General features: G+C 36.6%; 1 protein-coding gene across 1 annotated transcript in view; it reads right to left on the bottom strand.

Annotated features, from left to right (window-relative positions):
- ADCY2 (adenylate cyclase 2) overlaps positions 1 to 26633 on the bottom strand; it is a 231861-nt gene that overhangs the window by 42509 nt on the left and 162719 nt on the right. Inside the window, exons 12-15 of the mRNA XM_074899489.1 lie at positions 24320 to 24400; positions 19404 to 19473; positions 15589 to 15686; positions 9191 to 9275 (exon numbers count right to left, since the gene is read on the bottom strand). Of these exons, the coding sequence (XP_074755590.1) occupies positions 9191 to 9275; positions 15589 to 15686; positions 19404 to 19473; positions 24320 to 24400 (334 nt within the window). The remainder of the gene's footprint in view (positions 1 to 9190; positions 9276 to 15588; positions 15687 to 19403; positions 19474 to 24319; positions 24401 to 26633) is intronic.

Below are 26633 nucleotides of genomic sequence, written 5' to 3'. Positions count from 1 at the left end.
GATAAAATTAAGTTTCACATAGAAAATCTCTGTTGAATCCAAATATCTAAATACAAAAATGTTGGCATCAAACAATGGAGACTTCTCAGACTCTTCTACTTTAACATCAATGCTTCTAACTGTTAAGTTTGAACTTTATTTTTTTAAAGTAATCATTTTAAAAATTACAGTACAGAATTGCTGAAATTACTTAGCAATGTCCATGCTGAGAACTGCATTTATTGCTGAGGACTGCTTTATTGCTTTCCAAGTACCTGTACACTTTTGAACAGACTTATGTAACTTCTGTTCCAAAATTCCTTGCAATAATTCTAGATTTCCTTTCTTTACAAGATTTTTGATCAATATCACCTGTCTTTGCTAATGTATTTTAGCAATGAGGAACTAACTGGACTGATTGTCTATATTTCTTCAAAAAGCTGTTTTTCTACTTCCATCTAAAAAAAAAAAATTTTGTTCTCTGGGAAGCTTTATCAGTAAGAAAATTCTGGAGAATAAAATAAATTTCAGGAAACAATATATTACTCAGCTAGTGTGATTAATCAATAAAGAGATTCCATTCTTCCAGTTGCTATTGCTAAACTTACAGATATTGCTGGCTCTGACATGAAGAAAAATGTGAGTGTTGTTAGACCGCAACTTCAAAAATGAAGTTGTAGATAGCTATTTCCACTTGTAAAATAGAAGCACACCAGAACTCAGTGATGTACTTCTCAAAAAGCTGTTTAATGCAAAACTGTGAGTTCTGGAGGGGAAGGACCACTGTTTATTATTTGATACATCTGTCATGCCCATCTGGTTTGTTCAATAGATGACAGGTCTCTCTAACAGCAAAGAGAGCAGCCTTCATAGGTTAAGCCAATGAGGCTCCTGAAAGAAAAAAATTGTGACAAAACCCTGATTCACACCATTGTGTACAAATTCCTTGGAAAACATGAAAGAATACATTGTTGGTCAGTAATCCTCTATGTAAAGTAACAGATTTGTTTAACTTCATTTCACTTTTGAGCAGTCTAAATCCAGTCCATATATAGCATAACTGCAGCAGTTCAGTACTGCTGAAAATTTAGGGAATTCCTGGAAGCAGAACTGGAGTGGTGGGGTGATCATTAAATTCAGACTCTTAATAGCACTGGCAGAACTATGCACATTTGTTTTGCTGATTCACTGGCTTACGTCAAACACATTTTCTTGTAAATGTTACGTCTCACTTGCAATCTTTTTAAAAAAATGGAGAATGAGATGAAAAGAAGACAGTAATCATGTCTAGAAAGCATGCAAGAAGGGTAAGACATCAGATCTCAGTAGCATTAGCTTCTGTGTTTATTCTAAGCAGAGCTGGCAGAACATGGTTCAGAGTTTATCATTTACCAACTAGAAATAATAGGTATTTGTAGTATGAAAAGTGACTAACGTATTACCTTTTCATCTGAACATGTTAAATCTGATATGACAGCTCAGCATGATAGTGAGTAATAACTTATTTTGAATATTAAGGTTATTAAAATGTATCCTGTGTTGTCTTTCCACACACAAAAACCTACTTCAGCATTTAACAAAATGAATGCTGTCTTTCTGAGTGAGATCAAGGAATTGGTGCGAGAATTAATTGTGACAGCTATGTTGTAGATGAAAGACAGTGTCGCAAGAGCTGTCACACTTCTCTTGCACATGCTAGCAGAGGTTGGAACATCTTGACTGAAGACCTCTTATTTACAGAAAGCCAGTGAATCACATTTTCTATAGTTCTATTACTGTTCTTTTCATTTTGCATTCAAATACAACTTAGTGTTTTACTGAGGTTACAAAAAATGAAATCAAGAGAAACAAAAAGCCCGAGATTTCAGATTTTTTTCAGATGCTTGCTTTCATTCAGACTCGAAGAAGACACTGAAGTTCAAATCCAAACAACTGACTGTGATTACACTGACCTAAGCTTGGAGGTAATTTTTGTATAGAGACATAAGCTTATACTTTACATACTTCCTAGTGGTCCTATTGTTGATAAAAAGAACCAAAGTACTTCTAAAATGAGTACTGTAACACCAAGCTTTTGAACTTCATGGTGGCACTTGTAAATCTAAGCCAGGCATTTTGAATCATACAAAATGCATGCAGGTCTACTCAGCTCATATTGGATACAACTGGTTTGACAAAAGCTAAAATCCTGAGCCAAGAAATAACAGGAAAAACTAAAGTTGATATCACTTTTTTTTTTTTTTTTTTTTAGTTTCACCATACTTTACAGTGTTGATTATCCTCACAAAGGATCATGTTGAAATGGCCACATGGTTCTCTTCAAGTATCTCATTCAAAGGAAAGAATGTGGCAGTGAGACATATAAACATGCCTTTAGACACTCAGAATTCAGTCCTGGTGTTTGCTGCTCCCTTCTTCATTCAAGAAAATGTACAGTTGCTGTCTTATTTGCTATTTTAAGGTAAGACATTCTCAGTCCTCCTGTCAAAGTTTTTCTGTTTTACCTGAAATATTTAACTGGTTTTGAGAAAAGCAAACCTGAACGACTTTTAAAAGACAGTACTCAGGTTACTGAACTAAAGGAAGAAGTTCTGAATCCTATGTTCTGTCTTGACCAAGTCTAGGTCTCCAAGTTAGACACTACCACCCAAAAACTGCCTCACACAATAGGAGCCCTCATCTGTGACCATATTGTGGTGTTTACACATCATGGATATCACCTCTCAAGGTAATACATGTAAAAGAACCTTCAAAAATATCTAGATACTCTCTGCTTTTATTCTTCTTACTAATTAACTGTAGGAAAAATTGTTTGCATACTGGACTGTTGGTATTAGGAAGCACACTTGGATATCTGTTATTTGGAGGTAATTTACAATCTCATCTTGGGCAAAGTCATATTTTACCAGCAGATTTAGAAAAAAAAAATCAATATAGTCTCACTCATCAAAAAATAAAGAAACTATTGGCACAACAGACATAAGAAACTTGTGGTTTTCACCAAGCTAGGCCATTTCTTTAGTTGGTCACAAACACATAACGTGTCATAAACATAACTCAAGGAGTAAGGAGAAGGATTTTTGTTGCTGAAATCAGTACCTTTCTAACAGTTGCTGAAATGTGAACATAGTACCTAACTTAGTGATGATGGATTTGCTGTTGCAGCGCCTGTGCTAGAGACTCATCAAACTATTAGGATTGGTGAGTCTCTTTCACGGATCCTGCTGTAGGTGCCAAAGTCCCTCTCTGGGTTCTCCCTGCTTTGTCCCTTCCCTGTTTTAATCTTAATTTACAAGCAAAGGCTTACTATCAAAGAAACCGAAGGGCTTCAATCTTTCATTTGTATCTGCATTAAGAGAGACACTCACATCAGAGGTAAGATTCCAGGTCAAAAATAATTTCCAGGTAGTGCTGGTGCTGAATCTCTGTACTTGCAGAGCTTTTAAGTCTCTTAAGTGTACACAGTCTTTCTGAGTGTTAAGTACCAATGCCAAATGCTTTAGAGTAAAAGACAAATCCCTGCAAACAAAGGTAAAGATTGTGTATCACTCAATACAGTGGTGTGATGTAATGCAACTAATAAATAACATGCTCTCCTCTAGCAGGGACAGGACTGCTCACATACTGGCTGTACTTTGTTAGATGCTCCGGTGACCTCAAATCAAAACATCTTTCTCAACCGTGGAGCCAAATAATTTTCTGATTTTTTTTTTTTTGGTGGTATTGTGTTCTGCTAATTCTGTGGTTCAGTTGGGTATTTAAGAGAGTCTATAAACATGTTCAGATGAAATAATAGGAAAGAAATGTTATTACTTCTTATCAACCTTGTTAGCTGAAGTAGCTAAATAAGTTTGCAAGGTATAAACATAGGCAACAAAAGGCCTTTTCATATTAATGGGGAATAACTGGCACAAAGATTACGTGGTATCAGTTAAATGCACATATGTCCCAGGCAATGTAAAGACATTTTTGAGACAGTATTTGAATCAGTGCACAAAGAACATCTGCTTGACACTAATACTTCTTCAGCAGGCTACCTCAGCTACCACAGAGATCTTTACATGCTTACTGTAGTGTTTTTCTTTTGATTGCATTACATTTTCCAGTGTATCATTTATGTAGCCAGATCTCTGCTTTCTTGCATTCGCATCAGGAGGTAAAACACATCTAACAGTTACCAGGTCTGAGGCATTTCATACTCATCCTATGAACTCATCTGTATTTCAAGAAGATAAAGAGACACAGAAAATGCATGAGCTACCGGACAATCACTGTCCTCTATCTGCATGTAATTTGGTAAGGAAACCTTTCAAGGAAAAATGAAAGAAAATATTAGAAACCAATAAAAAATAATAGCCTGCCTTTAAAATCTGAAAAAAATATGCCAAAAGGTATCTTTAAGACCAAAAATACTCATAATCTTAAGAGTTAAGTCTGAATACTGTCATTATCTAAAAAATTAAAAAATAAAAAATTAAAAAATGCATAGGGACAAAGAAGAATTCGAACAGAAAAGACATAAATACATTTCAAGTTTCAGGACATATGCCAATTTTAGTTAGGAATGATGAAGGTCTAATACCAATGGGCAAACGACTGCTTCTGTAAGTGTCAGCCCTCCCTGTCCTCAGCCTGCTTGCCCAAGAGGGGCAGGGGATGCCACGCTGCAAAGGCAGGATCTGGAAGTCTGTAACCTTGTTATTTGTGCTACTGCTCTGCCACATCGTTTGATGGAAACATTCCTTTCTTATTTAATGGCTGATATTATCACTCCACAACAGATTGAGTTGGACTGTGCTGCAGTGCTGCCAAACAGTAAAATCAACTAATAATAAACTCAGAGTGGAAGAGTGAGTATAAATCTCTTCTTACAATATTGTAATTAAATTCCGTAAGTGCTAGTAATTTTAGCATTGCAGTCTGGATTTTTCTTTTTTTCATTTACCAATGAAATGAAAATCCCGTAGAGAAACTTGTTCAGCGTTGCTTTTTGTGTGAGTTACTCTGCAGTGGTGACTGCCATTTAGAATCGGTGGAGACTGAGCGGGCAAAGCGTCAAAGCACTGAGACAAGCGCATAATGCAGTGAGGGCCAGGTGTCCTAACTTCAATTTAAGATTTTGCTGTCTTTGCCAGCACCACAGGCCCCACCCTACAAATCCTGTAGGAGTTATTGAAATTTTTGACTACTACTGCAACTTTATGTAAGGGGTGCAGGTGCCCAGGTGCTGGGGGCGGGGGGAGCTGCAGGGTCGGCCCTGCGAGGGGTGGTGGGGCTGCCCCACACCAGACACAGCCGGTTCCAGGCAGCTCCAACAGCTCCACAGCAGGGACAGCTGAGCCCCTCAGCCCCGGGCGGGCGCCTCGTGGAAAGAGGCAGAAAAAGTTGGGCAGAGAGGGGGTGAAGTGCAAAGCTTGGACAATAGGCCTAAGCCAGAGCTGACCTATAGATGAATCCTGTTTATTTTATAACTGACAACTATTGTGCTCACATGTATTATACTAAGTTATAACAAACCACCTATTCTGATGTAGAAGGTGGAAGTGTTGAAGCCTGTGCAACAGGCCCTGAACTGAAACTGCTGACTCAGTATGTAATCATTAGTGAAATACGCATGGTGGATGTAGCTATTTTAAATGTATCCTTCCCTTCCTTCGTATATGAACGGAATAACAGAGTCACGGAGGCAGGTGTCTGTCCCGGAGGCCTGATGTGAGATCTTGCACATAATCTGATCAGATAAGCAGAGAAACTCCCTGAGCTTCTCCCTCGAGCCCTGACCAGGCTCTGGGGGAATCTAATGTCAGATTGAAACCAGTTATTTTCACTTAAACCAAAGGTGCCAGCTCTTCTGGCTTGCAGATTTGGGGGTATATAAGGCTGGGCCCGCTCACAGCGACTCTGGCAGCCTCACCTACGGGTGGACGCACAGTGTAGGATTTCCCACTTGCCGGGACGGGCTCTCCAAACCCTCGCTGTAACCGGGGCTCCCCAGCTGCTGTGGGTCTGGATGGTGGTAACATATGCAAGTGGTGATGGATCTTTCTTAATCACTATTCTCCCTCTCAGGTAGTCATGATTTGAGGCATTACCCTGTCTTTCCCTATTTGTTTAAGTGTGCTATTCTGTCTTTTCTTACTGTATGTTTTCTGTAATTATTCTATTATTTAGTTATCTCTAGTAAAATACACCTGCTCTTTTCACTCTGGTGTCTGAGTTTAATTGGTATCCCTAATCAGCAAAACAGGAGGAGGGAACAAAGAGAGAGAGAAACAGGAGAGGGAACACCAAGGTTGGTGGAGGAGAAGGAGGAGGAGGATGATGTGTTCCATGCTGGAGCAGAAGTCCACACTGCAGTCCATGGAGGACGTGTGCCGGAGCAGGTGGATATTCCTGAAGGAACTGCAGCTTGTGGAGTCCCCACACTGGAGCAGGGGAAAAGTATGAAGGGAAGGAGCAGCAGAGAGAAATGTCTATGTACTGACCACCCTCGACACCTCCTTGTGTCACCTGGGGGGAGGTAGAAGTCTGGAGCAAAAGAGTGAAGCTGAGTTTGGGAGAGCAGGGAGGAACGGTGTGGCTTTAGTGTTTGTTTTTGTTTCTTACTACCCAAATCTATTTTAACTGGCAATAAATTACATTATTTGTCCCCAAGCTGAGTCTGCTTTGTCTATGACAGTAACTGGTAACTGAGCCTCCTGCCTTTACCTCAGCCCATGAGCTTTCTCATCCTGTGTTCCTCCCCCATCCTGCTGAGGAGGTAGAGTGAGTGAGCAGCTGGGTGGGTGTCTGGCCCATAGACAAGGCCAACCCACCACAGGTCATCTACCAGGGTCAGTGAGGCACAAAATTTTCTTTTTGTGCATTTTTAGAAGAGAGCTACTTGGTGATTTTTAAACTCTGTAATTACATGCAGGTGTGTGTACAAACAAGCACATCCATATTTACTACAGGAATTCACAGAATTATTCATGTTGGAAAAGACCCTTAGGATCATCGAGTCCAACCATCAGCCCTACTCTACAAAGTTCTCCCCTACACCATATACCCCAACATCTCATCTAAATGACCCTTAAACACATCTGGGGATGGTGACTCCACAGTTCTGGAAGTTTTTTCCACCTTTATTTTTCCACCAAATAAAGGTGGAAAAAAACCCACACTGGGAAAAAAAAACAACAAACCAACAACAAACAAACCCACACTCAATCAGGATTAGGACAATAAAATTTGATTTCTGTTAATGCTGACACTATAGTGTTAAAGCCCAGACATTGACATTTGTTTGCTTCAGAATTTCAGGCTTTTTCTTCTAGAAAGAAAGCATTTACAGTTATGGGTCAAATACTGCAATGGACATGCTACAAAAACATAACATAGGGTGTCACTGTGGTTAAAACTGCAAAACAATATTTGGATTTTGACATGAAGGAAGAAATCTTAGGGAGAGGACAGGGAAAGATAAACCTACTCCTCTTCAGTTAACTGCTTCTCATCTATCACCTTACAGAACTACGTCCATGCTCATGAAGGAAAGACAGTGCTGCTACAACTATGGTCATAACTTACTTGCTGAAAGTCTTCTTAACAGCATAGCTTCTGCATTAGAGCAGCTGAACTCATAAACACATAGACATAAATAGCTTCTCTTCAAGCTATTTAGGTTAGAACATGACATCTCACAAGTCAACAGAAATGCAATAATAGGTCTCCGTTTCTGGGAAGTATTTACAGTACATAAAAGATATAGGAAAAACAGCATTGAAAGTAGGTGTTAGATATTATTCAAGTGTCACGACTCCTCAACTCTGACTTAGGATATTTACTTAGCCATCCATTTAAATGCTGAAAAATATGTTTGTATTACTCCTACGATACACTATAAATAAAAGCCTCAGGAGAGTGTATGTATGTCCCAGCACTTCTTGATACCATTTCATTGATACCTGTTTCCTACACGAAAAAGGCTGGCTTTTCCTTGAAGGATTTTTTTTTTTTTAATTTGTTTATTCAACAGCAGTACTCTGACTCCATCATTTTATTCTTATGTCAATAACAAACAGCAATCAAGTATGACAGGAGAAATAATTTTTGCTGTTAAGTAATAGCGATACCTCTAAGACCTCACTCCAAGGATTTAAAATATTTAAAAAGACTGTCTCATTGTATCTCAGATTAATTCCTGATCAGTGGAAGCATCCCTACCTTATGGGAAAGACAACTGAAATGTATATTAATAATGTTTTCTTAAAAACATGTCCTGTTAATTTCAAGCCTCACAAAGGAAGAGGGAGAAATTATAAAACCCTGCTTGCTCTGTTTCTTGCTTTAACTGCCAGGCCACCTTTCCTTACGGTTTTACTGCATAGCAATGTAATTGTCTTTCCCATGTGCATGTTTTGCTTGTTTCTAAAAGATTGTTCTCAGCTTTCTCCACGGTAGTATATGGAAAGATATAAAGATGGAGAAGGAGAAGTGGGGATTAATTGACAAGTATACAGACAATTTTACTTTCAGATTACATGCCAAATTCAAATTGCATTAATTTTCTTAAAAATCCTAAAATACCTTGTTCTAGATGGAGTTATATGTTGTATCTATTTGAGAACAACTGAAAAGAGGACAATAAACCTTGTAAATTATATTGGGAAATGCTGAACAGTTTGCCTAAATCTTCAATTAAATGAAATTCTCAAATTCAGCATATTATTGGGTACACTAAGAGGCATTACAGTAACACCTGGACCACTCAATGGCAAAATTAGAATTTTACTATATAATTTTTATGTATCAAATTGTTATAATGAAATATTCTCTAAAGATAGAAAGTGGTCTTATACAATACTTAAACTAATACACAGTCCCCCAAATTAAAGCACTCATGAGTCATCTCCTCAAAGCACAATAGCAAATATTTTTGAAAAGACATTTGAACAAACAATAAAGCGAACCTCTCAGAGGGTCCAGCTTCATGAGGGAAAGAGAGTATCAGTGTAGGTACAGTCACTGCACTGGCATCTTCTGTTTTTCAAATAAATGAGGATGTTTTACAGTACGTTAACATGGACAAAACAATGTCCTCAGAAGCCTGAGCATGCAAGCCTTTCTCATTTAACTGGTACTCTGCAAAGGCAGAGTGACTTAGCAAAATCAGAACATGTTATTTAAAAGAAACCATTAACTATTGGATTACATTTCCTTGAATACCTACCAAAAGCTGTCCAGCAAAGCAGACAAACAAAATGAAGGAAAGGAAGAGAAATGCAGCCCCAAACGAAATTCCAAGAATAGATGTTCTACAACAAAAGGAAAACATGTGTTAATTTCTCTGTTACATAGTTGTAGCATGACCTTTCTTGGTGTATAAAACTGACGATACAAAAAATTACCATGTGCAAGTTGCAATTTCCAAATATCAACACCATGGAAAACCAATTCCAATTCTTACCAGAATGACAGGCCTTTTCCCTGCTATTTTCTCAACTCAGGAACGCTTGAATTGGCTTTACCTCTGACTTTGTGAAACTGTTACCATGAGAAGATAGTAATTTCCACCCAAATAATTTAAATGACAGACTGCATTCACAGCAGCGATGTTTTGTTTTTACTTTAGAAAGCCTGTATTAAAGAAGATCCTTATTGCTTTATTTTTATGCTGTTGATATTATAACAATTTAAGAGTCTAATAGACATACAAAATAAACTTGTTGGTAGTGTACATTTTCCCCCCAAAGGTAGAAAAGCAATTGCACGGGACAGTGATGTCCATTTTTCCAGTGATAACTATCATGCTGCAGTCTCTTAGTCAGCAAGGGTCCTAATACAGTGACTGCTATTTCAGGAATGGATAGGGATTCAACACCTCTGAAAACTTTGAATTCTATCAGATTTGACTGGCTGGCCAGTAAATTTGGAAGTGTAGGAGGACAAGATAGGAAGGAAAATTAAACACCATGAAGAAAAGAAAAAACAACAACAGACTTGTTGAAAAAAATTGAGTAATCTATACTCTTCGCGAAATCATCCTTATTCAGTGTTCTAGCTCATCCTTGTCTTGTGCCTTATAAATAGGAAAGTCTAGCCAAAATAGCATTACTGGATACTCAGTAAACAGAAACAGAGATACAGTAACAATCCGAGCATGCATTCATTCTGCAAATGTGGAAATCTCTCTACACGAATACCACAGTAGAGCATAATTGCTCCATCAGGCACCATACAAGAGCTACTTAGCATGGCTGCCTAGGGAAAGATGCAGTAGGACCTAATTATGTTTAACGAATGCCAAGAGGAGATCAGCAGCTCTGGACCAACTGAGTTCCTTAAGCAAGTGAACTAGATGTCGTCATGAAGTCCCTCACCTGAGCATCTGCTTTCAGTTTTAACCACAGATTTGATGTTTTTACAGAATATAAAAACATCTCTCAACTCCTCTGAGGACCAGCAAATATCTTATTTTATTAAACCTTATATGCTAGAAATACTGGCATGACGTTTTAGAAACAAGTTTTATATCCCTTACTTTTCCCACAAACCTATAATAAATGTAACATTTTAAGTCAGCTTCTTCATAAATGTATGATTCAGAATTAATAAAAGGATATTTTCAAATTCAAATACATAAATTCAAATAGATACATTTTAGAAGCTATAATACTAAAAATTTAGTAGTAGAACTCTATGGATCAATTTCCTTAGATTACATACAAATATTGGAAAACATTTTGATCTGTTTTAACAACAGTGTCTTAGAAGCTGTTTTCAGGAAAGAACAAAAAAGCATTAACTTCACAAACCAATTTGATGCCATATTGCTGCCATTAAAAGCATTCTGGAGAGTAATTTATGAGCTTCCCTGCCAATCATTCAGAGAACCTCTTATATACTAAGAATTAATCAGATTTTGGGTTGATGTGAACAGCTGATGAAAAACAAACAACCGGCAGTTCACAACATAATCTTGAAATAATGTTTCTTTTAGAAGTTATTTGAAAATCATTATTGCTTATGAATACATGCTCTCCAAGAATTTCTCATCGAGACTGAGACAGTAAGCTCTACATGTAAAAGCTACAGTCTCTACTCAGGAATTTAAAATCTAGTAAGCAACAGAAGAGATGAAAGAAAAGGAATATAATTAATAGGCTTATTTTTTATATATGCATAAACACTTCCAATCGTATATGTCCTTCAGTAAGACTCAGTAACCATTCCCACATTTCAAATTATTGTTATTCTTTCTCTGATATGAAGGATATGAAGAAAGCAGCCTGCACACTTTAAGAAATGATTCAACACAAGAACATCCTTATGAGTCAAGTCTGGAGTGCACCCTTGTAGAAGAAATTAAGATGTTTGTGGGAGAAACTGGAGAGCAAGGGAAATAAAATTAACACAGCATAAGGAGAGTTAATGCAAAGTACTAATCACATGGGCATCAGGCAAGAACAAAAGGTCTTTGTAGCTGGTTTACATGACCAATGATGTTATTGAGGTGGCAAAAGAAAAAGAATTACATAGCAAGGTGAACAAGATTCTATCAGGCCAAAGAGAAGAGGACTGAGGATAAAGAAAAGGAAAAGCTGTACCTCAGAATCCAGACTTGAGTGGTGAATACAGAAAAAAAAGTTGTAAGATTTTTTGCTCCCCCCCCCCCCCCCTTATTTCTGGGAGCAGCAGGACTTCTGTTTCAGTTAGGCTAAGCCAAAATAGTTTCATGCTGCTCCTAGAAAGAAGAGTGATGTAAATGCTACAATGGGGGAAAGCAAAACACTAAAAGTTAAGTGCCACCATAAACAAGCCTCATTTGAGGCAATGACCATAGGAAAGTCATAACGTGTATTTGTTTTTTGTCACTGGAACATTACAAAAACAGTACAGGTCTTTGCAGTAAACTAATCTTGCCTTTACTGTGTGGAGTCATCAAACACATTGCACAATTCACCAAATGCACAGAATTGACAGATTTGGGCAAACCATTTTGTCAAAAGAGCACCAGGGATCCCATAAGCCAGTTAACTTTTTACCTGCCTCTCCCTGTGCTTCAAGGAATGCCTTATTTCTGAAAGGTCTGTTCCCTGTCTGACAGGACAACCCTTGACAATAACCTACAGACAGAGTTTAAAATTGAGGAAACAATATGAGAACCTCCCAGGCTTCAGATATTTCCAAGTCTAAATAATTTAAGATTTTGGCTATCCTTCTCATATTTTTCTGGTTTCATCAGTAAGTATCTGTTTTGAATAATTCATTTTTATCAGGTGGTATGAGATCGGAAAAAAAATCGTGTTTACACATACATGGCTTGTTGGTAACATTTTAAATGAAAAATAAGAATTTATTATGAAGATAAAGATACTGGAAAATGGAGAAGAGAATATATTCTTTCTACACTTTTGTAACTTTTAGGAAAATATGTGACTTATGGCAGGTGTCCCTTAATGGGACGTAGAGAATTTCCTTAGCTTGCCAGATAATTAACATTCATGTTCTGAATTATTTGAGTGCAAACTCTCTTAGGGTGATAAAACAGTAATGAAGCAATTACAAATTACAATTATACAAGACTATACTAAATTCAGACTTTTTTGGTATCTAATAGTAGCTATTTCTTTCTTAATTTGACTGATGCTTTCACTAAGCGATCGATAGATTCAATGGCTATGTAGACAAACTGTATGGCAGTTTCAGTGTTAAGAAAAATAATGAGTATTGTAACTCCATTTGAGGTGTTTTTTTAATCAGATACAGAAGAAAAATAGCTAATAATGGTGGTTTTCTTTCATTTATACTGTCTTAATATTTCACTCGCCTGCTTTCAGACAAAGTTTTTAATGACTACCTTTTCTATTAAGAAATTTAGCAGTGCTTGACTGGAAATACTATGTTAAGGCCTCCTAACCACCCTCAATGGGTAGAACAATATGATTGTTAGTTTGGCATGACTCAGGACAAAAGGACACAATTTCCTGAACACAGCAGCCTCAGAGAGCAAAGACTTGGGAAGAAACTTAAATGTAGCCCCAAACAAATCCCTTATTCAAACAGCACAAGAAGTAACTCCTGTTCAATGGGAATACACTTTCAGTCTGCATTTCAAAAAACACCACTACCAATTCCATGTTAGTTAACTGTTACCCTAAATAAAGGAAGTAGCATTGTAATGAATTACTAGAGAGAACTTCTGTCACTTGGTTGACCAAGAATGCTAGAGAGTCACTGAAGGCCTGTTCCAAGGAAATGTAATGATCAAGATTTGCTGTCATTTGACTGTCAAAATAAAGATCTATTCCTCATGATACATTTCACCCCAAGATATTGTTTACTTAATTATATTTATATTTACCACTTTCTGTAAAGTTTATTATGAAAACACCACATCAGTTTATTGACCCCAGGAAAATTAAAACTAACAAATTATTTCAGCCTTGAAAAAAATGTCTCATGATCTTGGAGATATTGCTTATTACTTGAAATTTGCTGGATGTTACTGACCATCAAGTACCTCCAAATCTACTTTAAAGCAGCAGGTGCTGTGCCTGCACAGAAATCAATGATATTACACTGCTGCAAAGCCAAACTAATGGAATAGTGAATCAATAAAACCCAATGACATATGCAGTTTATCTCCCTGTCTTCATTAGATCACCATTTAAAAATCCTGTAGAATTTTTTGAAGAAAACAAAAAAGGCTAGATAGAATTTTAGACTAAACAATTATTTATTTTTGTTCTATTTCCTTATCTTTAGTTGGAAGGAAATAACATTTGCAGCACTGGAGCATGTTCAACTTACGCTACATTTGTGATGACTACATACACTGGTGATTTTTCAACTTTTTCTTTTAATTTCCAATGCTCCCAGTTTTCCAGAAATGATGCAGATGCTCGTATAATACTTCCCCTTTCTGTCTTCCATTTCTGAATCTCTTAAATTAATCCACAGATCCCCTGAAGCTGAATACCACTCATGTTGGTAATACCTGATTCTACACTCTTGCTTCTACAATTTAATATGCAGCCCTATAAAAGGATCAGATAATTTACATTTTGGTAATGAAAATGATAAATCATATGTATCCTTTGCTTGGATTTTAGAAGGAGATCATGTAATACCAGCATATACTTTTACAAGTTGGAGGACACTTTCCTCAACAACTCCCAAGAGCTCACTAATTTTAAGTATCTGATTTATTTTAATGAGCTACACAACTGGTTTAAGAGACATAATAAGGATATAGCCAAATGAGCATCTTACTGCATGTATGATAGGTGATAAATCTGGATTAATTTCCATGAATGAAACCAAAACATAAAAACAGATTCATATATCATACTGCTGTAAGGGACAAGTTAGATCCAAGTTTGGGTTTTGGTATATCATAAACCATGAATTTCCCTGAATTATTTCCTGTACTAATCAAAATACGTATGACTTTGTAAGATATACTCATTTTGCAAAATGACAAATAAAACCAATCATGCATCTTAATTTCATATTTTGCAAGATTAATGCCTAAACTCAAACTGAACCATGTGCAGGATACTGCTGAACTCCTGAAATAGTCTACCTTTATGGCTTGTGTCTCCATGTTAGAAACTAGTTGGGAAACCCTTTGCAAAGATAATGCTGTAGAAGTCCATAAAACTTTATACATGTTATAAAACAAGTCTGCAGCATGGAAAGTCAATTTATAATGACCTAATGGTTCCTTCTGGCTTTGAATTAAAACATAAGTACTACAGCACAAGGCAAATCAATCAACAGAGGTTATAAATATTACTCCTGAAAGCACTGCACTGGAGAAAAAACTATGAGTGAAGATATACTGTATCACAGGGAATATACAGACTTGGCTTTGGAAAATATTGCTGTAAAACAAATATCAACTTTCCACTATGTAAACAAACAACAAAATATCATTTTAAGAAGTCTAAAAAAATATTCTTTATTGGAATTGTCTTGGAGTTTTCTCAGTCTTTCTAGAATATGCACAGATAGAAAAATAGTTGATTTATATGCACAAATATGAATTAGCTCATGACATATGAATTCTGATAAAAAATAATTATTCCAGCATTTATAATATTTTGAAAATAGTTTTAGAGACATTTTATGAATAGTAATGCTCTGTTGGCATGCTGAATAGAGTAGTATTATCACGGTAATATGTTAAATATATGTAATACTGTTAAATATAACAGTAGTATGTTAAATAATCACAGTCTCAATTCTTGAATCCATTTTGTCACACTTCAACGTCCAATTGTCACACATAATTATAGCTGCACAAACTTATAGGTTATGTTACTTTTTTTACACCTATAAATACCATTCCTGTCATCATCAAACATTTTTAAATGCAAAGATAAAAACAAAATGAATGAAGAATTGATAATAATGCTTGGCACCATGCTATTGACAGCATTTACACAGAAATAAACATAACTTTGAAAATGGGTTGAAATCTTCAATCTTCTCTGTTGAATTTCATTGCCATGAATTGACCTCTTCAATCTGAGAATTCCAAAATTTTTTTACTTATCCATTTTTCTTTTACATTAATGAGAAAATATATATAGGAATGAGTACGCATTAAATACCACTTACTTTGGCAATACCAGAATCTGCACAACAAAAATGCAGAAGAATATGAGACAGGCACAAGTCACATAATACTTAAATGCAGGCAGAGTAGTTGCTCGATACTAGAAGAAAAAAACCCAAATGTTAAAAACACAATTTCCAAAACAATAAAATATCACTCAACTGAAATTTTAGCTTAAAGATGCAGATATGTATAGGCAGTCTTTAGAAACAGTAAATTTCCTGTTGTTCAATGACTTCCACTCAGATAAAGCTAGGGATTAACAGGCATCGTATCGAATCCTTTTACTTCTTGAAGAACAGGTTAAGTAGCCATGTCAAATAGTTTTGCTCTGTTCCTCTGCAGAACAGAACTATCCCAAATTTATCATAAAAAGTTTAATTTTAAAAAGTAAAAGCATTTTAAAAAATATTTTTAGTCATCTTTGTCGATTCCAAGTTTCTTAGTCACTCATTCCCCAAACTGATTTCCAAATATTAATAAATAAAGAATGGGCTGAAACAGCTATAAAAAAAGTAACAGTCATTTAGACAGGAAAATTCTGAGCACACAAAGCAGCAAAGTGTGAACTACGCTACAGACTTCGGCCACAACAACCCCCAGCAGCGCTACAGGCTTGGGGAGGAGTGGCTGGAGAGCTGCCAGTCAGAGAGGGACCTGAGGGTGTTGATCGACAGCCAGCTGAACAGGAGCCAGCAGTGTGCCCAGGTGGCCAAGAAGGCCAATGGCATCCTGGCTTGTGTCAGCAATAGCGTGGCCAGCAGGGACAGGGAAGTGATCTGACCCCTGTACTCGGCACCGGTGAGGCCGCCCCTCGATTCCTGTGTTCAGTTTTGGGCCCCTCACTCCAAAAATGACATTGAATGACTCGAGCGTGTCCAGAGAAGGGCAACGGAGCTGGTGCAGGGTCTGGAGCACAGGTCGTACGGGGAGCGGCTGAGGGAACTGGGGGTGTTTAGTCTGGAGAAGAGGAGGCTGAGGGGAGACCTCATCGCCCTCTACAGCTACCTGAAAGGAGGGTGCAGAGAGCTGGGGATGAGCCTCTTTAACCAAGTAACAAGCGAAAGGACAAGAGGGAATGGCCTCAAATTGTGCCAGGGAAGGTTTAGACTGGGTATTAGGAAGCATTTCTTTACAGAAGGGGTTGTTAGGCATTGGAATGGGCTGCCCAGGGAGGTGGTGGAGTCCCCATCCCTGGAGGTGTTTAAGAGTTGGGTCGACATAGCGCTGAGGGATATGGTGTAGTTGGGAACTGTCAATGTTGGGTTGATGGTTGGACTGAATGATCTTCAAGGTCTTTTTCAACCTAGACAATTCTGTGATTCTGTGAAATGTTGTATTTCTAGCAGCATAGCTAGCAATCATATTCATATTTACTAAGGTGATATTACTCCAATTAAAATATTTTATGTCTGTGTTAAAAGGCCTCACATGTCCATTGATACTACTAAACACTTGATATTCTTAGGAGAGAGTCAATTTGATCTGTTTTGTCACGAAAAATATCTAGTTATGAATCTCTAATTAGCCTGTCTAGAGACATAAGAATTAAGCAATGAAATATTTATCAGAGTTGTTCCGCTATTTGAGATAGATATGTCTAGATTGAAACCAATTAAGTACTCAAAGCAAAATGACCTAAGCATTTGGCCTGTTAAAGTTACTTACCCTATTGGAGGTTTATTCAAAGGGTAAGAGTTTAAGATTTGATTATTAGAAGAAACTGTACCAAACATTATTTTCACAAATTCCTCAAAATGCAAACTTCATAAAATGGAAAGTGGATGAGCTGTGCTCTCTAACTGCAAGCACACACCTGTGTCTTTGTGCTTAGTGACAAGTTCTGCCCTTGAAGCTGATACGCCAAAGTTTACATGAACATGTAGAAATTTAACTTAGTAACCCAACAGGTTTTTTTCACTTTTGAATTGTATGACAAATTAAAAGCAATTTTTATCAGATATCTAACTGAATTTCAAGGCACAAATAATGACTTTGCTTGATGGGTATGTTTGCAGTAAGTTTTGTTCTTCCACCTCTTGAACATGTTTGTTGTTTCTTCGTGGTCTTGTCCAACAGCTTTGGACCTTAAGCTGCTGTTAAAATCTCAAAAAATTCCAGCTCACTTGTAAATGAATTTTAGTGTTTCATGCTTCTCCAGACATTTCCCAATGAAGTCAGGCAACTCACTCCTTAGATTAAATAATTATTTTGCTTTATTACCTTGCTGTACTTTCAGGTCCTACAGGGCCTGAAAACCTCCTGTTTAAATCAAAACCAAGGTTCTTACTAAGTTCTTCAAAGTCAAGATTGGACTGCTGAGTCATTAAAAGGCAGTGAAGTAAGATATTAAAAAGCCATATCTGAAAGGAACAATTAGTTCTTTGCAGTTCCATAGCACTCCACAGTCTAAAAGAGATTACACTCCTACAGGGAGAGTCTGCACAGCCAAATAACTCAGCTCCCTGATTTTCTCCCAAGTCCTGATTCTCTGATTGTCCTAAGTGCACAATATGATGGTTTTCTCTCAAGTTCTTTTCTAGAATTTATCAATTAGTACTACCCAAATCAAAATCTGAATGTGCTCCTAGGCACACCTTTGATCCACTCAGTATACCCTTCAAACAGTATGGACCAGGTCTAGCTTCTTCTCTCTTATCCATCTTACAAATAGTCTCAGCAAGTCTTGAAACTTTTTTTACCCTAATGCATTGCCAAGGGCATACAACACAACCATTTGGCAGCTGTTCATAAGAACACTATTCTGCTGAGCTGTGAAAGAAGCCAAAAATTCTTTCAGATGCTTTGAACTGAAAGATATTAAATATGTATTTGACCACCACATGGGACCCAGAGGATACCTGTACTTACACTGAACAGCACGGACAAAGTATGGCAGTACTTCCTCTACACTATTCTCATCAGGTTAACTCATTCATACAGCCATATACATCCAGTCATCCCTCTGACTTCCCTGAAGGACAGTATAACCGCTCAGCTATCAGCTGCCTTATGCTTATGACAAAGCAGAAAGAGGTAACTCTCCAGTCTTCCTGCTGAAGCTCTGTCAGTATGTAGAAATACATTCAAGCTCTACAAGGCCATAAACCAAAAAAAAAGGCTTAACTTTCTAGGCTAGTGGTCTTGACAGTCACCTAAAAGGGAGGAATCTTTCATTCTGATCATTACTCCAAGAACTAGAAACAATATCATTTACTCCATCTGTATGCACATGTCTCAAAGGTGTTTTACCACACCTAGTAGTCAGGAGAACATTTAGTGTCTTGCATACAAGACAGCTAAGCCTTTTTCTTAAAAGACATTTATAGTATTGTTTCCTTGGAATGACTGAGCATCAAGTACGTATAGAGAAAACTGATGAGTAACTGATATAATTACAAGACTATCATTAATACATGTGGAGTCTTTGAAACATGGCAAAAGAAAAAAGAAAACCAAAACAGAGGGGTTGGATAAATGCCTTTTGAGGATGCAAGTGATGGAACTTAGGAATTCTTTGCTCCAGTTGCATCAAATTTGGACTATCAAGCCTCCTCTCACTTCTGCAAGACCGTGAAAATGTCAAGAAATTCAAGTGAACTGCAGAGCCCTACAAACAGGAAAGCAGTCTCAGACATCACATTAATAATATTGTTTCTGTACATAAGCTAAAATATTATTGTAAGGTTTGAGCACTTCTCCCTGTGGTAGACATGTTGTGGCCATGGCTCTGTGTTATAATAGCAAGGGATACAAGTCTCACTTAAGATGAGGCAAAGAACAAATCAACCATGAATTTGCAGTGAAAATAACTTACTTCTTTTTCCAGAGTCTTATTATAGAAAAGAAGTGATATTCTTTGAATGTCTTCAGATTTAAGCCACTGCCTAGAAGAGAAAAGAAACATTATAACTGACATAAGAATAAAGTAGTCCTGTCTTTGTTACCGAAATGCAGTAAAATAAGCAAATAACTTTGAATAAAGAAAGTTCTTGTGTCTTGCAATGTATATGGTGAATTGCACTGACAGTAAAAGCAGGAACTACAAATTCGCTCTCCCTTTTGACATCTATTGCTAATGCACACATGAAACAAAAGCTCAGACGAACCATTTTTTCTGTGGATCATTCCTAAGGACAATCAAGGGAGAGATTTATATGATGTAATTCTAACATTGATATTCCACTCATGTCCAAAATACTGTAGTATATATCCAGTGAGCAAGAGAACCTGAGATAAAAACATCCTTCAGAAGGTACATTTAAGAAGTGCACTGTTACGATACACAAGAGTGGCAGGTAAATTACACTTTACAAATCCCTATTCCAAATGAAAATGTAAAAAAATTTACCAAAAGAGGTGTAGTGATTTTGTCTGTGAGCTGTATTGGTTTCTTGACCATAACCCTGTACTCTAGAGGTAGATTTTGATCTTTTTACTAATTATAAAAACTTCTTCCCTGCTTAAAGATGAGAAATACAAATAGAATAAGCAGTTGCACTGAAATGACAAACCTATATTAAAAGGAGTGAATCTTGACAAAAGCTTGACATAACTTTTACAAAATTATATATTCTCATATGAAAGTCTAAATTTATTTTAATGGACACTTGAAAAGAAACAGGATATTTGAATTTCAAGAGGGTTAGGTAGTCCTCAAGAGGACTACACAATATTTAAGCAGACTACTTCTGTGAACATGCAATATTTGAGCTTGAACAGTAATAGCAGGGCTTGAGACTTTTTTTCAACCTTTCCAGCAATAACTTTAAGTCAGGCTCTAAGCTAGTAGTGTAGCTAATGACTTCTAAATAAAAGGAAATGTCTCAACAGACAGGCTGCAATGCAAGTAAGTAGCAGCAATGAACCACTATGCAATGTATCCTAAATTAAAATCCTGGGAGAACAGGAGTGGACAGAGGGGAGTGTAAGCTATTAACTTTGATTTGTGAAATCTAAAATATTTGTTTCCTTGCCTGGGAGACTGTACCTGTTCCTGCGCTATCAGTAGCATTACAAAAAAGAGCTGAAAACATATTCAGTTCTAGGTATCTTGAATTCAAAAATGTATTTCCCAGATTGCTCTGCAATGGCTCAGATCTGCATCTGATCACAGTTAGGATTCTGAGAAGAAACAGATATGACAGGCTGGTGTACATATCACATGATTTCGGTTGGCTCCAGCTGTAATCTACTGGAGAAAGCATTCAGTTTGTGGAACATTTTTTGTAAATTGTGAAAATTAAATGCCACTCTTTTACAATTTAGTTATAAAAATTGAACAAAAAGTAACCCTCTTCTTCAAATTTTTAGCTAACTTCCCTGTTTTTTCTTATGGTATCTGGCAGGTGGAATGACTTAATTACCATTACCACACTGATAAAAATTTCTGTCTGTAGATCTGCTTCCAAAGGCCTAATTTGGTCTGTACACACATGATTGCATGTGAAGTCAGTAGTGCCATTTAGACCAAATGCTGCCTCAATACACCATATTACAAGCTCACATTTTCAGGAGTTTTTAGTTCTACTTTAAAGCTCAGAAGATTCTATACTGGTTTTAGGTATCAGGTGCCGAGAGGTCTGAGATGAGGGAAACAGTATAACACAGACAAATGGAAGTGGAGAGTAAGTAAAGAAGAGGGAGCACAAAGTCACATAACTTTGACACAGAGATAAGGCCTGAAAAATTCTGCCTACAGCCTGACTCCCTGATGAGCCTAAAAGTTACCGAAGTATCCATGAGAGAATAGGCCTCCTGGGAAGCTAGGTACCAAATTTCTGTTTAAATTCTTTTGCAATTCAGGGAACAACAGCGACAAACAGTTGAATTCTGCTTGCATCTGCAGAGGCGTGTGTTTTGCTAGGGCTTGTACTGATTTGCAATGTACAGCAAGGAATTCTGCACAGAACACAGCAGCCACCATGACTTAAAGAAAAAAGAGAGGAAAGCAAGTGTGTCCCTTTAACATAGTAACCTACTTATCCAAGGGCAAACAACTTTAGCTCCCTCTGTAGGTATGTATTTAGCTAGCAGATTGTTAACCATCCATTACATGTCCTACAGAAGTCTCTAATGACCCAGGTTGCTGGTGGGATATCTAGGGCTACTCATTTGTCTCCTGTGCAGGACTGGCACTTTTCAGCCAGGAATACTTTGTTCAAGGCACGGGGAAAAGAAATGTGGAGAAAGTATGAAGTTACATCCTAATGTCTAAGGCACTCAGCTGAGAGACAGAAGCTCTTTGTTCCTCACTCACTCTTTTAAATCTGTATTTATGTATCTTTTAATGTAAGCGCTCTAACAGAATAATGATGAATAAGCTGGTCATAACCTTCCTCATGTAACTTTGCAAGGAGCATTGCCAACTAAATCTACTACTCTGAACCAGGCTATAAAGTCAGCGGGCTGTTTTTTAGATGCCACAATTTCATTTGCATTCCAGAAGAAGGACTTGAACCCAGACACTCCAAGTTACTGACAGTGTGTACATGTGGCACTTGGCAATTTTGCAGAAACATAGCTAAGCTAGCTTGGGAACCAGCAGGAGAGCAGTGAGTGAGGAAGCCCAGAGAAAATGTTACAGTGCTTTAAAAACCTGCGGTACTATTTAAATAGGCACTGCACTGTTTTACACTGTGTGATTCATTTGAACTACAGCTTTGTCTTGGACTAAGATCCATACTCTAGATTCCCTTATCTTCCCATTACTGGCTGTTAAACACCTGGACATGTAATGTCCAAAGACCCACATATTACGATCAATTGCTTGCAACCCATTACTTTTTTTGAAGAATGACACATGGCAAAGAACCATGATGGGGATGAAAAAGTCAGACCATGCTGGCAGCTTCAGGTGGAAGAAACAATGGCTCTGTAAAACAAATGTTCACTTCTGAATTATTTTCATGCAACTTTCCAATTCAAAAGGGTAAAAGAATGTTAATTTTAATACCATATTTTATGCACAATAATGTTTTTTAAATTTTCTTCATTTAGTCATAGACCTATTTGCTATACAATCCAAACTTTACACTTAAAAACATTTAGAAAGACCATTTTTCAAATTATTTTGGCGAAAGTTTGCTTCTTGATTCACAAAAGCAAAAGATTTATCTCCACAACCACTCTGTTAGATTAGTTGATAGTGTTATTTTCATTTTACAGCCAAAAAAATTGAGGCACAAAAACCCCACATAAAGAGAACAAAACCATGACTAGCTTTGTGGCCTAAATGTAGGAAATCTTTTATCTAATTTTTCTGAGTGCTTAGCATTCACATAGTTAAAATATTATTGAATTAACTTTCCATTTGGGGAAACGGCACTTTTGACAATTTATTCTCAGGTACCCAATTCAATAATATCTTTTAAGTGATTCATTCAGCAAATAAATAGAGGGATAGGTAGAGAATCTAGTTTTGGAGGGTGGCATTCAGCCTCTCCGATATATAAGATCAATCCTTATCTTTCTGCAGTTCCCTATGTAATTTACTAAATGCACTGAAACTTTTTCAAAAACCTTTTTTTGTCACACAAACATCTTTTATCCCCAAGTTTCTCTGAATTTTATGCACTAAATAGATAAGACAAGGATACTCTGAGATAAAACAACATAGAGTATGTTCATACCAATACTTTAATTTAATGCATTCATACAGATGCTTTACTTTTGACATCAAACCATCATTTTTACAATCCACTTACCAGAGCAAGTGTACCTGAAGACATAAAACCTGCCAAAATTTATATCACTGTTTTAGGTAAGTCTAGTATCAAAAGACTTTCCCTATCATATGACCTACCCTCTTTCACTGTATTCTTTGTATGACCTATAACTATCAACACTCTTTTCTAAAAATAATTACTGAAAAATATTTTCCTAAAGCCAACTACCTTTTAATAGAACCACCAGATGCAAAAAAATGAATGTGACATATGAGCATTTAATAATTAGGTGTAATATTCATCTGATTAAGATTCTGAGTAACAGAAGCAGGGGGGAAAACATGTAATTCATCGCAATTATTGTCCACATTTTTGAAGGGCAATTCCCTTATTTAATCAGATAAATATAAGAAACCTGAACACTTATTTTGGACTGGTATTGACTTTTCTCGCAGTCTTATCTTTTCACCAGCAAACAGTGAACATCAATACCGCCTCCAGCTCTTCCTGGGACACAGAAAAAATACACGCCATGTTGCCTCCCCCAACAATTTCAATATGTCATCAAGCTTAGCCTTCTGTAAGAAATCAACCAACCAGCTGAAACAAAGAGATATTAAACTATGATTTTAGGGAAAGTTTCTAATTCTGAGATGTTTCTGTGACAATTGTGAAGCACCAATTTTCACATCATTCTGATTCCCGAGCCAGATATTTCTTGTGTCTTACTTCTCTGCTCTCAGATGAGATAATTCTGTAGAGTTACAGCTATGAGTGTACAGATACGAGCAATTACAGAGCAAAAATTCATTTGCCATGAAGATCAAGACAAGCCCAAACTTCTGTCACACCACGTTCACAGGCACTGTCTTATCCCATGTAGTAGAAAATGTTACTGTACAGCCTATCTTCACAATGTGCAGAGTCTCCTATGCCAGTATTAGTGACACCTTTTCTGTTTCCAGATTTCTGTGTGCATGTGGGAGCTAGAAATAATAAACACTACCCTCTGTTGCAGATTTATGTCAAAGTTGAAGGAAGGAGACAACAGAGAATAAAAACATACTTTTGAGCATTGATGCCATCAATGGCCTGGATCATCCTCTCATTCAGTTCCTCCTCAAACCTTCTTTTCTGTGATTTTGTTCTGAAATGAAAAATGTGGGAGGTTACTTTGGAAAATCATTACACTTTTAATAAACATTAACTTTAAACAATGGGGTGATCACTGGCATAAACTTGCGAGGATAATAGCATTTTTTTAACATTTATGCTGCAATACCAGCTATAGGTTTCAGGCACACTGAGCCTCATAATAAGCTCTCAACAAAACCAGCATAAACTACAGAGTCTCACACACAACACACACAAACAAAATCTAGAGTTTAGCTATTAGGGAGCACTTTAAAAACAAACACAAGAAAACATTTCATTAAAAAAAAACAACCACAAACCAAGAGAGATCAACAAATTCTGGTTGAAGGAAAGTCTTCCACAGCGTTATGAATTCATGAAAAAGAATAGGAATATGCTCGAATTCATAAAACATTCCTATTTCTTGTCGTTATTTTAAAAAAATCCTCGTCAGAATTGTAGGATAAGCAATAATGTGCTAGTGCACTGAGGCATAATGAGTATTCTCTACCGAAAGCCTACTAACTCTTCTTTTCTTGGAAATACTTTATTATTTTTAAAAAGAAAACTGACCACCATGTCCAAAATTAGTTTCGAACATATGTCATGTTCCTTTATATATAACTTATAACACAACTGCAATGAGAAAAATAATCTTTTCACTGGACTCAGCATGAGCCCAATGGACGATCAGCAGAATGGGTTTGTCTTTGCTAGTGTATGCTACTGCAAACATCCTCAGTCCTTTCAGCAGTTGTACTCTCCTTAAAAATTAAATATTTCAAATATTGCCAGATTATGTCTTTGCCTCTTGAAAACTTAAATCCAACGTGAACTTAGTGTTTTGTAAGAAGTCAACAGTCAGATCTGAAATTTGACCCTTAGCTTACCAAAATTTTCTTAACCTACAAATTGAGTCATGTCAAAGGTAAAAAAGATTTTCTTTAACATCAAGTTTTTGGGATATTTCCCCAAAACTGATAACCTGTTGCAGAATTCAAATTAATCGAGAAATTATATTAGTGTTTTTACAGTAACTTTAAACAACCCAACTGATTTCATGCTTATTCAGTGATATAGAATTTAGGTAAGAAAGTGTTAACAACTTATTTTTCCATATGAAACAATTTGCCTAGGAGAAATAACTAGATAGAGAAGGAGACATTATCTAATCACACTTAATCCTCTTGGCAGATCCCTAACAACATAAGACTCTCATGGAACTAGATAAGAGTGACACAAACAGAAGTCTACAGTCAGCCTTCAAACCCCACATTTTCATATTCTAATAAAATACTGATTTTCAAAATGCTTATTATCATTTCAGCTCTCTCCTGTGGGAATGACTAACTGGGTTATCTAGAATCCTAGTTATCTACCTCACTATGGACATTAGACTCCAGTAATGGTTTCTAGAAACTCCTTCCATAATACGGTATCAAGACACATGGTAACATTTCTACCTTTTAGATCTATTTTTGAGTGGCATTTAGAAACACAAAAGCAAGAACATTTCAGAATCTTAATGAATTGATTATTTGCAAATACCAGAGTCCAATGATCTTTCTTTTTACCATAAAGCTGACAAAAGTCCTTTTGACATACAAATGTAAATGCTAAGTTTTAAAAACAGAGACTGTTTTTATTAATATCATGCATATTCAGTCAAAACTTGTTCACCATCTGGAATTTAGGTAATTGCATAGCTCTCCAGTATCCTGTGATGAGGACACATTTACCAAGCAGAAAGATAGGGAAGGAACAGATAGAATGACTTGTTTGCATAACCAAAGACAATAAAAATACTAATTTTTAAAGGGTTCTTTCAAACGATTTTATGATATTTGTAATGTTACTTATAATTTTGTAAGAAAGACATGATCTGAAGTGTTACCAAGTCATAAAAGTAAAAATTAACCATTCCAGGTTTGTGACAGGAGAACGAAAAATTAAAGCTATCGTGATTTTGAAAACATTTTGTGTAGCAGGAACACTACAAGGAAGACCACAAAATACCTTAAGAATGTTTACTACTGCAAGCATACTACAGACTTGGAAATAATAAAATGCAATGAAAGTATAAAGCAATTAACAAAATACGTATTTTAGTATGTCTCATTAGCTGTTGTAACAAATTATTAGTCCATTCTATCTTCTCTTTTCTTACCTCTCTGTGCCTACTCTCAATTTTTCTGCATATGATTTCCTCCCCACTGATAGAGTAATTGGGTTGTTAGGAGAAAGGA

The sequence above is a fragment of the Athene noctua genome, chromosome 2 (genome assembly GCF_965140245.1).
Source record: "Athene noctua chromosome 2, bAthNoc1.hap1.1, whole genome shotgun sequence".
Lineage (NCBI taxonomy): Eukaryota > Metazoa > Chordata > Aves > Strigiformes > Strigidae > Athene > Athene noctua.
This window is presented reverse-complemented; position numbering and strand designations above follow the sequence as displayed.